The 15,656-nt window shown below is 41.4% G+C and overlaps 1 protein-coding gene across 1 annotated transcript; it reads right to left on the bottom strand.

Annotated features, from left to right (window-relative positions):
* Positions 1-658: 658 nt before the first annotated feature.
* Positions 659-15,193, bottom strand: LOC117609182 (uncharacterized). The gene is made up of 7 exons (XM_034335181.2): positions 14,309-15,193; positions 5,270-5,516; positions 4,982-5,181; positions 4,706-4,909; positions 3,780-4,007; positions 2,891-3,351; positions 659-2,822 (listed from the first exon to the last, which is right to left on the bottom strand). Exons 1-7 carry the CDS (start codon positions 14,361-14,363, stop codon positions 1,125-1,127), a joined length of 3,093 nt encoding a protein of 1,030 aa, XP_034191072.2. The 5' UTR covers positions 14,364-15,193; the 3' UTR covers positions 659-1,124.
* Between the last annotated feature and the right edge of the window lie 463 nt (positions 15,194-15,656).

Raw genomic sequence — 15,656 nt, forward strand, 5'->3', positions numbered from 1 at the left:
AGTCGACCCAACGTGGAACGATGCGTTCTGTTTCGACGCGTCAATCGGTACCTGAAGAAACGTTGAAGCGAGGACTGCGAATCAAGTTATTTTTAATAGACGCGAACATATCAGGAGTGGGCATATCCTGAAGTAAATTTGTTGCTCGTGAGAGATGATCGTCAACAGAAAGAGAGAGAGAGAGAGAGATAGGACAGAAAGGCACAGAACGAGAGTGAATGAGAGAATGACAGAGTGCAAGTGATTTAAAAAAGAAAAAAAAAGAACAAAAAAAAAGGTACGTAAAATCGAACTTGTAAGGCGCATTTTTCTTCTTAAAAAGAGGGTTATTTATTTTAAGTAAAAACAACAGGTATATTATAGATACACGATAGAAGTCCATTTAAAATCGTCTCTTCCATACATTTTTGACTATCTCGTCCTTCTGATCCACGATTAATTGTGGCTCACATGGACACTAGCTGTACATACATTAATTAACGAAGAAAAAGTTATAATACTATTTCAGCGAAACGATTTATCGCGATTCTTCGAGAATCATCGGGTCATTATATACAAAGAAACAAAGAAAGAAAGAAAGAAAAAGAAAAGTGGGATTTCACTTTTATGATCGTCCGTTCGGCATAAATAAAACGCGATGGGGAACTATTACAGATGATGATGATGATAATGATAATAACAATTTTAATAACTAAGAATTAATAACGGTAACGAATGTGAAAGATAACAGATTTCAGCGAAGCTATATATATATATATATATATTGTAAAAAAATTCCTATATACAAAAATAAAGTTAAGGCTCCAATTTTTACCAAACATTATTAAAGCTTTCTTCGTTAAAGCCGTTCATTTTTTCTCATCAATGTTACAGATGATCCTGAACAACTGCACATTCTGCACTGGCATAAAATTAATCAACGTTTCAACAACAAACTCGACGATGGTCTGTCTTCAAAACTTACAAGATTGTTTAAAAATCATTATTACGAAAGTAAAAGCGAAGAATCATCGACAGTCAGTATCTAACTTCCAGAACTTAATCTCATCATTTTGGCGGCAGACCACGTAAAAACATTTACAATCACGATCGCACGAGTTCTACGTTAAGAAAATAGTTTAAGTTCATCGTTCCCTATCAAAGGACCAACGAGACCTTCCCAAGTCCTCTTCAGGAATCAAAGGTATGTACCTAGTCCTAGGATCCTTATTTTTCTCATAAGCGTAAGGAAAGACCATACTCCTCCTCGTTAAATTCCCACTCGATTGATTGTTTCTCGTCCCGGTCGGTCTTGGAATCTTCTGGATATGAGAATAGGTGCTCGAACGAGTTTCTGAAACATCGTTCGAGGTTGTCGTGGTTGATTCTTCCTCCTCCGGGTCAACCAAAGGTATAAACTTCCTCTCGTCTTTCCCTGAATCGTTAGATTCGTTTTTAGAATCTTCAGTTGTCACAGATTCTCCTTGAACATTAATTTCCATATCCTTGTCACCGGTTGGAACATCGTTCGAAGCATTGTTCGATGATTGAGAAGTTCTAACTTCGTTCTTAATCGTGATGGGCACCCAATCGTCGATTCTGGTATCGAAATCGTTGCTTTCTGGCTCTGACTGCGTGGACCAGTTGTACCTCTCGTGTTCCCAATTCAAGGACCTAGAGACATTGTAATCCTTCCTAGAAGAAACAGTAACGGAAGGCTCTATAGGTACCCATTCGTTGTTCGGTTCACCTCGCGACGAGTTTGATCCACCATTGTCCCGATAAACTTCCTCAACAATCGCAGATACCTCCTCTGAAACATTTTCCGAAGAATGTTCGCTCTTGGCTGTCTCGTTGGATTCATCAGCTTCGTCTTCGTCCTCGTTCACAGTCGCTTTATCCTGATAGTCCTCCGAAGTGATCTCACCGAGGGGTGGAAAGTACTTGGGCTCCTCGTAGCGTGTTCCAGTCATAAAACTAGGAGTGTACTGTGAGATCAAAGGAAGAAGAGTTTGCCTGGCGTACCTCTCGGCTTGCGCCAGGATTCCAGCGAGCCTCTCTGGCAGAAATTGAACCGTGAACGATCTGGTAGTGGAAGAGGTCTCTTGTATCTCGTCCTGTTTATCCCGAACGTGAACTTCGTTCCTGCTGTTCTGTCTGGCGGAACGCGGCCTCAGGATTGGCTCCGTTATCTCGGAGAACTTCAAGGACCTTCCAGTCTCCTTCTTGTTCACCTGCAGCACTGGTTCCCGGATCTCCGGCAGGAATTCTGTGGTCGATTCTATGGAACGATCCGAGGAAGAAGGCTTGGTGAAGAAGTTGGAGCTGGAGAATCCCCTGCCTTTCTCGGCATCCGAGTTTTCCAAAGAATTCGAGTCTCCGTCGGCTGATATGTCGACGATGTTCCAAGGATTCGTGGAACTACGACGGCTACCAATATCCTCGAAGCTTTCCTTTCGCTCGATTAATCGCAGATTTTGCTCCTTGGTGAAGGGGCCTAAACCTTTCGAGGAGGATACCGACGATGTCCGGTCTTTCGAGAAGCTTTCCACAGAGAAGCTGTCTTTCGGATCATAGTTTTGTTCTTTGGTGAACGGGCCGATGCCTCCTTGCTTCTCTTGGAGAAGTCGTCCCAGTACCGGGGACGTTGAGTTGTCGGATTCTAGGGGTATATTGCATTCCCCAGGGAACAGAGGAAGGTAGACGGGTTTGCCGGATTCCAAGGTTAAACCTTTCCTGCAGATGGATAGGGTTTTGCCGAAACTGTCGATTATGGCCACCTTGTCGATGCTCCAAGACACCAAGCCCGAAGAGATCCACCCGCTGTACGCTGTGTACTTGATCTGTAATAGACGAAAATGATAGACAGTAGCCTATAAACGTATGAAATGAACTCTGACCCAAGACTAACCTCGATAGCCTCCATACTCGAAATCGCAGGATGCGGTACAACGATCTTTTGAAGAATCGATCCTACCAGAAGCTCCTCGTCCTTCCGCGTCATTGCAAAGCTGTCGTTGAAAGTTCCATCTCCGACCAGAGTCACTTGTAATTTCCCGTAACTCCTAGTGGGTCTCTCGCGACGACTGTTGTACACCTTCACCTGATACTGATGAGCGCAGAAGGGTTCTTCGTCCCTGGTTACCAGGTACAGCTGACCTCTGGCTGATGATTCGTCGCTGTAGTAACCCATGTCCCCGCACGGTTTACCCATACCGTTCCCTCCGCAGGGAAAACAATCGCCTCGTAGGAGACCATCGTATCCATGCTCGCAGGGAAAGGCTGGGAAACGACACTTGGGGCTGACCGAGTCGGTAAAGAGCTTGTACGCTCGCCGATGGTTGCACAACGATCTGCCCTCCACCGCGCTCGCTTTAACCAGACAAATTTTCAATGTACTCGCTTTGTTTTTTATATGAATATTCAACGGCAAGTTTGGACGACGTCTCGCGTAGGGGACACTGTTGACCCGCTTTCATTCGGATAAAGAATTCGATCCGTGTTGCGGAGAAGGTAACATTATCCGGACAACGAACGAGTATACTATTGCCACGATTGTGGCAGACTTTCTAATCTGATTTATACACCTTCTGAGAGTTGGCTTTTGTGAACGAGCAGTGATAAGAGCACGAAAGACTTAACTCTAATGACTCGTGTTGTGAAAACCTTGAGACACTTTCTTTTTTGCTTTCTGTACAAGACACGACAAAGTTTGTGGTACAAGGTGAAAGAAGGATGATTGCTCGTACGGGATACACGCATTTGTCAATTGATTTAATTGACAGCTGGTATATACTTACACCAGATGATGTCCGATACAGCGCCGAGGAACAAATTGGAGCATCCTGTTTGCATTCTTCCTCCGTTGGGATAGAAATCTACGTCACCCATTGGTTGCCAGGAACCCAGACCACCGAGCAACAATTGTTCGCCGTTGCTATGAATCACGTCGACGAAATTGGCATCCGTTTTGTCTAATCGAACCCTTGGATCTTGGGATTCGAACAGGGGTCCCGCAGGATCCAAACCTGCAATGATAATATTTCAATTTAACACTTGGGTGTATTAACGAACGCGTGGGCCGGCTGTTTTTGCATCGCGTTCAATCACCGTAATAGAAAGGAAAATTTCTCGAACCGTGAACACCGAGTTCAACTTCAACACGAGTAGCTACTGATGCGTGAAAAATGAAGAAAATATAATCATAGTGTAGCAAGAATTTCCAGCGAACGCCGATCAAGATAACGATCGAAGTATAATTATGAATTGCTTGTTGCATTCAAGCGAGTAAAATGCTGAGAAATGCAACGCAATTTAGTGATGCACGTGTGTACTTAAATCAGCAACTGACCTAATTTACTTGATACACTGCAACGAGTTCTACGATTTCGTAAATCGAAGCTCAATCAAGGTGGACAAGCATAGGAGAATGTTGAAAAGAAACCTAATTAATTCAACATGAGTACTCGTTTCGCAAGAAACATTTTCATTTAATTGGAAAAGTAAATCTACCCTTTTACTTGTAGCAGAGTGTGGGTTTCGAAGGACATCGCACAGCAGGTATCTGTAACACGTTATGCAACTCGAGTGCACCGATTGCATCACGAGTAAAACAGGTAGCGAATAAAACAATTAGGTGCACTTGCACCGATGAACGAAAGTATCACGGCAATGTATTCAGCGTTATAAATGTTTTAATAGACAATTGTATTGTTTGTTCCAGTACCTGTGATCCTGGAAACGTTTCCTAATTCGGCACCAGCGAATCCAGCCACGTGAGCGCCCAGACTGAATCCAATCAGGTGAACCTTCTCCAAAGGTACGTTCATACTTCTAATTAGTTTCGCTAATTGTCTGCCGACCAAACGAGTGTTGGCCGCCGCTCTCACGTAATTAGGAACCGCGCTTCCTGGGCCCCAATCGACGCACACTGAAAATGACAACTCCAAATTAAGGTAAAATTCTTCGAACCGTAATTAATAAGCGTTTTCTGCTTGCGAACCTATATTACACTCGTGCACCGTCATTAGCGCGGACCTCATTTCGTAAACCCATACGTGATCGCAGCTCGATCCAAAACCGTGTACAATCACTTTGGTAGGTAGATCAGGATCTATGGCACGATGCGCGTTATCGTTTATATCATCGGCGGGAACTTCCATCGGAATTGATCTCGCTTTCCTGCTACCGTATACCAGAAATCTGTAACGGTACAAACGAACTATTTTATTAGACGAGATTCTTTTGAAGAGAAAAGATAAGAGACAATTGGTATAGAATAATAGAGCACCTGGTGCCGACTTCTTTGGGTGGGGATGGGAGCATTTCCAAGTAGCTGAAGGGCCCCGTGTCCTCGAAACAGCCAACATCTTCGTAGCATACCTTCGACACCTCTCTCTTGATCCTTTGGTGCAATTTCTTGTGCAACGACCATTCTCTCATGGATTCGACGACCGCTCGAAAGATTTCAGCATCGTTCTTTTCGTCCGCGGACTCGTCGAGAGGCGTCGGCCACTCTTGCGCCTCCGCCGGATCTCCTGCGAAAGTGAACGTTTTAACCCTTTCAGTTTCTCCCTTCTATTAATCCTTTCAATTAATTATCTTCTTCCGAAGAATGGCCTTTTCTAACCGAGGGTAGTTAAGATGTTGCAACCAAAATTTCACCAATAATTTCCAACACACCGTTTACTTTATGAATCTCATAAATATTCATAACAGTCTCCTATAACTGTGTATTGCCAGGACATAAATTTAAAACAAAAGTCTCCTAAACTAAACGTGTCAGTGTCTCCGTAACTGTACGCACCGTAGACTAGCCTGATAGATTCCCGCAGAAGCTTCTGCAACGGTTTCCTCGGCTCGTTGCACCATGATTAGCATAACGCCTGAATAACAATCTCCTGGAACGCGAGGCTACATTTTTTCTGATGGCCTGACGGACCAGGAAGACATCGGAGACGAGTCTCGACAAGCTCGTCCATTTCTCACGGTGCTGTGGTAACGAAGAAAAGAAGAAAAATTGGGACCACCAGGTTTCGCGAACCAGAAAGCCAATGATCGAAACGTTAACGAGGCTCGTTTGAATAGCAGGAGATCGGAACCTGTTCGATCTTATCGATCGATCCGATAGTCGTGAGAAGGGAAAGTTAGTCGATCTTGCGATTCGTTAGGTTGAAGGATTAGAAAACTAAAGGCAAACGTACCCAACGTTTAACTTGATTTATAGATATCGATGGGTCGAACACGTGTCGAGCTTGGAGACGGTAATTAACTTCTAGCAGAACATCAATCGAACGATCGAAGGACCTTTGATCCTTTCGGACACTAATGATCCGTCGTTGGTACCTTTCTAACGTTGCAAACTTATCTGAACTACGATTGCCAGAAAGTGACGTCCTACTTTGCATAGTTTTTGAAAAAAAACTTGAGAAGTTCAAGTCGTCTAGTATCATGGAGGTCATCGGTAACTCTGAGTATCATTGATATGGTCATGGATACTGTTAAGCGTTCAATTGTGAAACATTGTGTCGTAATTCTCTTAGTAATTCTCAGTAATTCTGCTCGTTCACCTTCTTTTTACGACACGCCGCATTAGATACGAATTGTGGACGAGACGGGTAAAGTTCAGCTAGAATTCAAGGTATCGACCTTTACAAGAAAAGCGTGTTCTACATGCTTTGTGTATATTTGTTTAGAGTGACATTGTCGCTCGCTCGACGATGTTGATGCGCCAGCTCGAGATGAGGGAAAATCGCAGACACCTGTCGCTTCGAGATTGCAGGTCGACGAGTTTACGGATCGTCTCCTGAACTTACGACCTAGATCTCCTACCGGAAAAATATTCGCAATGCGAAGATCGCGTGTTATTCAGATGGACAAACATTCTCGGTAAATCAGAAGAGGATTCGAAACACCGTCTGTCTTTGGGATGTTCGATTAGAAAGTCATTCTTAGAAGGATAATCAACGAGCTCTCGTTTGGATTGCTTGATTTTTCGAAGACCGAGCGAGTAGAAGCCGATAAAAGTAAAACAGCAAAGAAAATCGGCCGAAGAAAGTCTGTCGTCGAGGAGCAACGCACGAATTGCGGGTCGGACGAGATAAGAAAGAGAAATTCTTTTTATTCCTCGATCGCAGATCAATTATCTCGCTTAGAGATCGGCGGAGGCGGATAGGCAAACTCGAGTCGCAGACATTTCCCAGTCAGCGTTGGGAGAAATTCGGAAAAAGAAAGCCAGAACCCTGAGGAATCGTCCGTTAATGGACAGCTAGATCGGAGAGCGGTTCGAGTTCCTTGAGTTTATCTGTTTGTCGACAGACAGTCTCGCAAAAAAGATCGTTCTCTTGTGGGAGAGGCATGGAAAAGGGAAATCAGTCAACCTGGAATCAGACCTGGTCGACCAGCTAACTAGCTGACATCTATTTAGGACCGTGGTAACATTTTTAAGGAAATTCAATGTCAAGAAATTAGAAATGAAACATTTAACTCGTGTTGGGTCAAGGTTCCTTCGAGCAAGCCTGACCGTTTTACGCCTCGTCAATGATAATTAGCAAATGCCACGTCACTGATGAATCAAATAAACTCTATTCTATTATAATCGCATCAAGATACAAGATGCATGTCACTTTGCGACTTGAAAGCTTTCCGAGTAACCTTCTGTCGCAATCTCGGTTCTTAAAACTTTCAAAGTGACCCAAGTAAATCGTCACTTGGTTTCCTCAATGAGAACCACAATTTTCTACTTCTCTGCAATTACCTTGCGAAAGGATCTTGCGAAGAGTAGAATAATAGCCACTGTTATTCGTTTGAACAGCTTAATAATAGGAGTTGAATGGGTAGAAAGATACGCGTGAACGTGATTGTTAGCATTAGAGGGATCTTCGAGTCTGTAAAGCAACGTGGCCATTGCAAAATCCATCAATTACACACCTAGGAGGATCGTTAGGAAGCTTGGAAACCGTGTATCCTGCACAGATGTCCAAATAATAGTCTATTGTTTTGGAATACTGGAAAGGTGAAAGAAAAACCCAAGCGATATCTTTTAGAGAAATTATCAGTTGAATATTATTATATAACGTTATAGAAAAGTATCGCGTGGACCGTTTGCTCTACTTTTTGCAGGCGCGTTCTGTAAAAAGTATCTCCATCGGATTGACAAGATTGCGTAATCCACGGGAAATGTTTGTTACGATTACGAAATACGAGAATATCAGATTCAGGTTGGTTATATGGATCCTGTCGACGTGAATCAAACGAATTCCTCTAGAATTAATGATGTAAGTGAAAAAAAAGTTAAATTGTCTTAATATTTTATTAAAACTGATAAACGCGAGATATAATAGTACAGGCAATTGATTTTCTGTCAATGATTCTTGGATGACACGATCGAAGTTTTCGAAATCGCTTCAGAATATTGCTTCACCTTCATTAACCGTAATGGTAGACCTGCGTATGCATTCGTGCTAATGTCGCAATCGAATGCTTTAGCTAAAACGTATTTAATAATCGTTCGATCTAACTCCTCGTTTAATAGTGATTCAATCGAGTCGAGATCTTCCTATAGCTAGCATTTCATTGTCTTTGGATTACATATGTCGCTAATTGCTATCGCTTTTAAGCCAATGAAAGCGTCGAATACGCATAACGTGCTCTAACTCTGGATCGAAAAGTAGAGGAAATAGATGATAAAAACGAAGCACGCAATGATTGCATTATGTGCTTGTACCGCGCATCCGGTTCCGTTACAGATCCTAATCGAATTCGATGAATTTCTTCAATAAATGTTACACCACAGACAACAATGTAACAAAAAAGAAGTTTCTCGCGTTGAACAATAACAAGCCCAGTTGGATGTGGGTCACAGAGCCAACGATTGTTGAAAACAACAATGTAAACGATATAAATATCGAAAAAATAGAATACGATTTTTCACTGGGAAAGGATGTAAATTGTATGCAAAGTATCGTGAGAACGCTTATGCTTAATTGACGGAATAATTTATTTTTTGAGTGGTGTCAAGCTCTCTTCAACCGAATCGTTCTAATCAACAAATTTCTTCTTCTATTATTTAAAATTCACACGGGCTCATTGTACGCCATATCAGAGTTTCGTAACGGGTTTCCATAGCGAATGCCAGAGGCCAGCAGAAGAATTCTGTTTTAAGGTCACACGACGCAGGAACACCGACGACAGACTATCGGTGCCAGGTCGGAATAAGAGAATAACGGTTCTACATTCGACATTTTCCTTTGAACGGGTTCGGTCGAAAGGCTAAGAGAGCATCAGTCCAAGAATCCCGGATTTCGAGGCGATGAAAAGTGAATCGATGATATTTGAGTAAGAAACAGTTAACAGGGGTCAGCGACCTCGAGTTTCTGGAAACTGTGCCACCATTTCTTCTAAACGTGTTCTCCTGCTAGCAAAATGACTTTGCATCTGAAAGGATTCACGCAGAAAGTGGACACACCGCGTGACGATAGTAACCGATGAAAGTTACCGATCCTTTACGACTACACCTTTCTCGTTTCACCGTTCACGAGAATATAATAAATCTCGTCTCAAGGTCTCCGTTCTGGATCTGTTCTCTTGCTGTGTCCTATTTCCAGCAGACACAGCTTCAAGATTATTGCTTTAGAAATTTTTCAAAATTATACTCCGTTTTCACTGACATATTCAGAGACACAAATTGATAAGGTGTGAAAAAACGGGGCCACCTAGGACATTTCATGTCCACGTGTCCGATATTATAAAATTAGATCGAAGATTATAAATGACATTAATGATACGTGCACGGAATGCTTAGATAATTTAATAAATTAATCAAAGTAGAACATCTTTCATAAATGTGCAAATAAATTGATCATGCTCATAGAGTGGAAAGAAATTAGAGGTCGTAATATGCGGACGATGTTACGAAGAATAATGTGTTTCTCGACTAAGTTTAGAGTAAATTGTTGAATGAAATTATGCGGTTAAATGGAAGAAAGCAGGAAGTAGTGGTAGGCAAAGTCGTCTATGAATTGGAACGGCCACGGTCAGAAGAAGTCGGGAGATCGTGAACGGCTCTCACTGGTCGGACACGAGGAGCGATGAATTTCTAACCGGAAGGCAGTCGATTAAGGAGGAAGTCGACGATAACTACGACCGCGACTCATTCTTTCGCAATTTGTACCACTCGATATGTGCACAGACTCGTTTACAATCTTTCTCGAGTTTCTTTTTCTATCTTTGGAAATCCGTGACTGTACGTATTGTAGAATCCAACAATCTTCTATCGATTAATTGTCTGCTTAAAAGAGACCGATGACAACAGAGCTAAAGGGATAAGATTGATCATTAGAATGATATTAGAAAGTAAAAGTAAGTAGTCGAAATATGGACACGGAAAGAATTGGTATTCGAGGCATACGTTGGGATTAGTCAAGGTTTAACGATGGAAAATGAAACGATAATAAACAGAGAGAAAGTTTGCGAAGGCGGTGAACGGCAATAAAAGACGAGAAAATTAAATTTTCAAATGATGCTGTACGCGATAATTGGAAGAGGGTGCGGTTTTAAGTATTACGCTTTCCAGAGTAACTTCTCTGATCTCTGTCAATACAAATAGTGTTCGATTTCAAAATAGGTTTTAAAAAGATTAGTGAAAGTATCATTTATTCTTTACAAAGCTGTGTAATTGTATAAGGTATCTTCGCCTCTATTCAATGAAACCAAAGAATTCTCCTTTAGTTTGAAAATAAAATTAATAGGCGTTAAATTTGTATATTCGAAGAATAATTGAGCAATATAGTTACGCACCGTTCAATTTCAAAGTGGCATTCGATGGCGAAGACGATTCGTAAGGAGAGTGGAAAAAAGGAAACGGACTCGGTTTGCCGGAGAAAGTACCCGCTAACTTCGACTCTAGAAATTCTCTGCCTCTACGTGTCTCATCCAAGTACACGTGAACATATTACGCGATAAACAAGTCGATTCGACTGTTATTTATTGATCCCCGTTGCTCGAAATCACGCCCACAATCACCTCTTGCTCTTTCTTAGAAAAGTATGTTAACCAACATCGAAAGATTGGCAAACGTTCGATCTCTACTGTAATCGTGTTTCCTTTCGAAAACATCGATAGATCGATGTACAAACAAATTCCATAATGATGCGTTGTCATTCTTAATAATGTCAGCAAAGAAGTAGGTTTGTTGATATTATCAAGAATGTTAACGCATAGCTTATACCTTATACATCTAATAAGACTGGGGAATTTCGGAGAATCCTATTAACAATAAAGCTAACTACCAGAAAGAAAAATAATTACAGGAAGAACGTTCAAAGTAAATTGCGCGTACTTTGACACTAACTTCCGTCGTTCTTCTGGTGGAACCTAATCAAGATTACCTTACTTATCGTTAGTCACGCAACTATCACGGAACAGCTATTAAAACGATTACGATGCATTATCACACGAAGTGTAGTAACAAGTGTTTTGAAGGGTTGCCCTCCTTGTTCTAGGTGTGCAAGCTGTTAATTGTTCAGCTGACCAATTGAAAAAAAAATATCTTCATTAATGATCGCGAAAATTTATCTAAATAGTTAGCAGTTAGTAGTATCTCCTTCACCTGTTCTAAAATGAACCATGTTTTAAAATTTTCAATTTGCCATGTCACACTATTTTCTTGCGCCATTAAGTTTAGTGGGTCAAAATCTCAACGATTGGCCGACAATTTTTCTTTTTATTTTGCCAGTTCCGGTCTGACCGGAAACGGCTGAAAAGGCTCTAGAGCGAATGTCGTTCTAGTTCACTTTAGCTTGTTCGCATAACATTTCCTGTACAGAAAATTATTTAATCGTTTCGGTCTTCACGTAAGCTACATAATTCTAATCTCCTTGTGTCATTGATCTTGAAAGAAGGCTAAGCTTACGCGATTCTCGTCGATTTTCTCGTCGCGTAAAATTGCTCTCGCATCATTGACTTCTCTCGTTCCGTTCTCGTTCGTTTTATAATCGGAATCGAGTCTCGTTTTCCTTTTCCTACCTTGGGACCTTCCTATTTTCGTAGCCCGTTGTTGCGATACGTCGTATTTCCGGCCCGTTGACTGCGATGACACGACGAAATCGTTGACAGAACGAAACCACGGGTTACAATTATGTTCGCGACGTGCAACAACGGAAAAAGGAAACAATCCGTTTCTTCAGCTCGGTGGAACGGTATTTCAAAATTACTTTGCACCCCGATGGTCACAGTTACTTTTTACTATTCATCCACTGTGACCATCTGTAGCTTTCTGATTATTCGATGTGGGAGGGTGACGGAAATGATTGCAAAGATTCATCAAAAAAGTCATCAACATTAGATCCTCGATAGAAAGATGAGATTGTTGATAGATTGAAAGTGGGAAGAACATATTCCTCGCTGAATGATTTTCTCTTTTGCTGTATCATCAAGGACGTGGTTTTACTTTTGTTCGTAACATTAATCTGATTGTTGGAATTAGGAACTAATTAGCATAGCAATGTTGCGAGCGTATTCGGGTCAGAACTGTTTGTTGTTTCTTTGAATTTCATCTTACGTTCACTGGTGAAATTCTCCTATTGAAGCGGATGATCAGTTCGGTCTTCCGGATCCTCGTTCACAAAAGTGACGTATAAGGAGAAAGGCGAATGAAACGCAAAAATTCTGAGGGAAAAAGGGACAGATCCGTGGTGAGTCAGTGGATAAACCCGACATCCATGCTAAAAAGCCGAAGGCGTGACTTAATAACTCATTTTTTGTTTGCGTACTTAGCAAAGAGTGCTTTAGATGAATATTTCAGGCGTGAACTTTTCGTGTACGAAATACGTGACAAGTAAAAAGCGTCTGTTGTACGAATTTCGAAAGTAGGCTATAGTTGAAAAAGAAAGCGTTTGCGAGAATAGAAGTTCTCTCGGATCATTTTCATTGTTTTCATATGTAATGTTGATTCTGCGTGAAAACGTGTGGAATTAATTACGAAGGAAAGCAATTAACGGAAGAATTACGGGCAACCGGTTACACGAGATTTTCCTCGTTATTGTGAAAATTCTTTCTTAATACGTGGAAACGGTGGGGAACGTTTCACTTCTTGACATTAATGATGGCATAAGTTCGTAATGAACTAAAATAACCGATTTCTGATCAGCTACGTGTTATTTAACGATGTAATCGTTAGAGCCGATCGCACGGTAAAAGCACAGCCACAACGAAGATGAAAACTCGGTCTAGGTATGAATTTCACGGACAACCCGCGAACATGTCGCGCCGCGGTTATTTCACCGTCAGTGAAAGCGACTCGTTCGCGGCACTAATATCATATTCACGCACCGTGTACATACGCATCATGCAAATTGCCTCGAAAATTCAGCGCGATTCGAGCACGAAATTTGCAAATAAATTTCCTCGTTCACGACACTGGCAAATGGTAGCGAAAGTGGCCTCTTCTAGCCGCTTTCGACAAGGAAGCTGTTTTGCCAAAATTCTTTAATACGATTCCAACGAATTGTCTTTATAAAAAAAAAGATACGCACTGTTGATTGCAGAGTAACGTTGTCTTGCTTGATGGAAAATCAAGCCTGAAGAAGTAATATGACTGTAACGTAACCGTTCGCGTACATGTGCATAAATTTTCATCTCGACCGTGACCGTGAAACTGGATCCAGTTGCTTTCCTCCTCTTTAACGAGTCGATTGCTATCGTTAAAATTAATTTTTCATTAATAAACAATTTTTATTTAAAATATAAATATTGTGTTGAAAAAATGAAAAGAACTCGAGTGTTTCTAGAATATTAAACGAGTATTTCTAGAATTTCTAGACTTTCATCGTAAAAAGTTTCAATAATCCCCGCGCGAAAAGCCATAAAAATATTCATGGAGTAACTCTTGTTACTAATCTTAGCTACGGTATCGGGTGTAAATCATTTGAAACGAGAAATTCTTCGTGTACCGTTCGACGGATCGAGTGAAAAGAGACACGAATGAACGGACAGCGCTTAAAATTGAAGACGTCGCCGTTGATGACCTCAGCGTTGGATTACATGATTAAATAATTGTCCCAGATTCGTTAACGGTTCATAGGACGGAATTTACGGAGTGTACGTTGAGAGAATGAGGAATTCTAATTACGGATAAAAAAAAGTAAGTCAATCGAACGCTATGGAATCTAATTATCACCATTATTGGATTGTTTTTTGATTGATTCGCTAATGAAATGTAGCAAATGATTTTATTCGAATACCTTACCTGCCTCGACTAGATGAATCGGTTAGTAGAAAGTGACATCAATCGCCAAAGGGTTAAAATAATAATAACATGAGATACACGTACCGTCGAGGCTGATGCATCCGAGTATCCAAAGGCTCAAAACAAGTTTGCCGATCATTTCACGTTTGTAAACCAGCCAGGAAGATGAGTTCTTCTCAAAAATCCATCGTCCACGAACCGATATGAAATGGAGCACGTGTTCGCGAGAGGAGGAAACTTAAATACACGCAAAGATCAATGCGCTTTCATTCTATCATTGATCGCTTCGTTGATCGAGCAGTAACGAGAGAAAATAACGAAGAATCTCTTGAAATTAAATTTAAAAACCAAAGAATTTCGCAATACGCAATTTCACGTGCATCAATTTTGTTTCTTTTTATTTACTTCCAAAGTCTTGAAAAACTAAATCGAATACAAGAGATCGTAATTATAAAAGGAACGCGTCGTATATTTTTTTTTTTTTTCTTCTCAGTTGACTGAACTCTTCAACTTCCCCTGCTTTCTCCTTCTAAAAGCCTCGGCGCACTTTAAACGCTCAGGAGTTCACCGCTTCTTCAGGCTCTGTTATTGACGAACGGTTCATCGATCTATAATGACCCAAACACTGTTACAATTCGATCACGTCGTTGATTCGCGACCTGCTGATAAAAATGAATTTTCTTCCATGTCAATTGCGTTGATACGTTTCAAGATCGGTAAGGAATTTGGACGAATCTGTTCTCGATTTGACACGAATTTTGCCACGTTGATATTTCACGCAATTCCCCGGGAATAATCGTTCATTGTACGGATCGCTTTCGAGGCGATCTCGAAGCTCGATTGTCACGGAGCGGCGCACTCCGGCAAAACGAGAAGCCTGGAGCGCCAGCAGAAACTAAGAGAGAGTTCGAGCTGGTCGTGGTACACCTGCAGGAACACCAGAGCTGCTACCTCGTGGCCTACTATAACAGAACCAACTCCCACCATGCTGGTTTACCGTGTCTTTTTACCTGTCATAAACGAACCACGTTTTACGTGCCGTAACTCCCCCGCGATCACCGTCCTCTTCCCCACGTCTTGATGTGGAAAAAGCAGGCGACAGGGTTTGGTACCAGGGCCTGGTACGGTCACCGACACCACCAATTAAGTGGGACCAATCTCTCTGATTCTGATCACTGAATTATTGTTTACCTAATTACAAATACTCAAGTTTCGTATAATGTCCTTCGAGACTACAGGTCAAAGTTAATACACTGGTCTCTGTGTTGCAAGTAGAAATTTCGACCTTCACATTTTTCGAAAAACAAGATGCTTATCATTCAGCTTCAGTGATTTAGAACAACATATTTTTTATTCATAAATGTCCCGATATCTCTTGATAAGTTTGATTCAAAAGGAAAGAAAATTTGAACTCTGCGCCCCGCGCCAGAAC

Source organism: Osmia lignaria, chromosome 14 (assembly GCF_051020975.1).
Source record: "Osmia lignaria lignaria isolate PbOS001 chromosome 14, iyOsmLign1, whole genome shotgun sequence".
Lineage (NCBI taxonomy): Eukaryota > Metazoa > Arthropoda > Insecta > Hymenoptera > Megachilidae > Osmia > Osmia lignaria.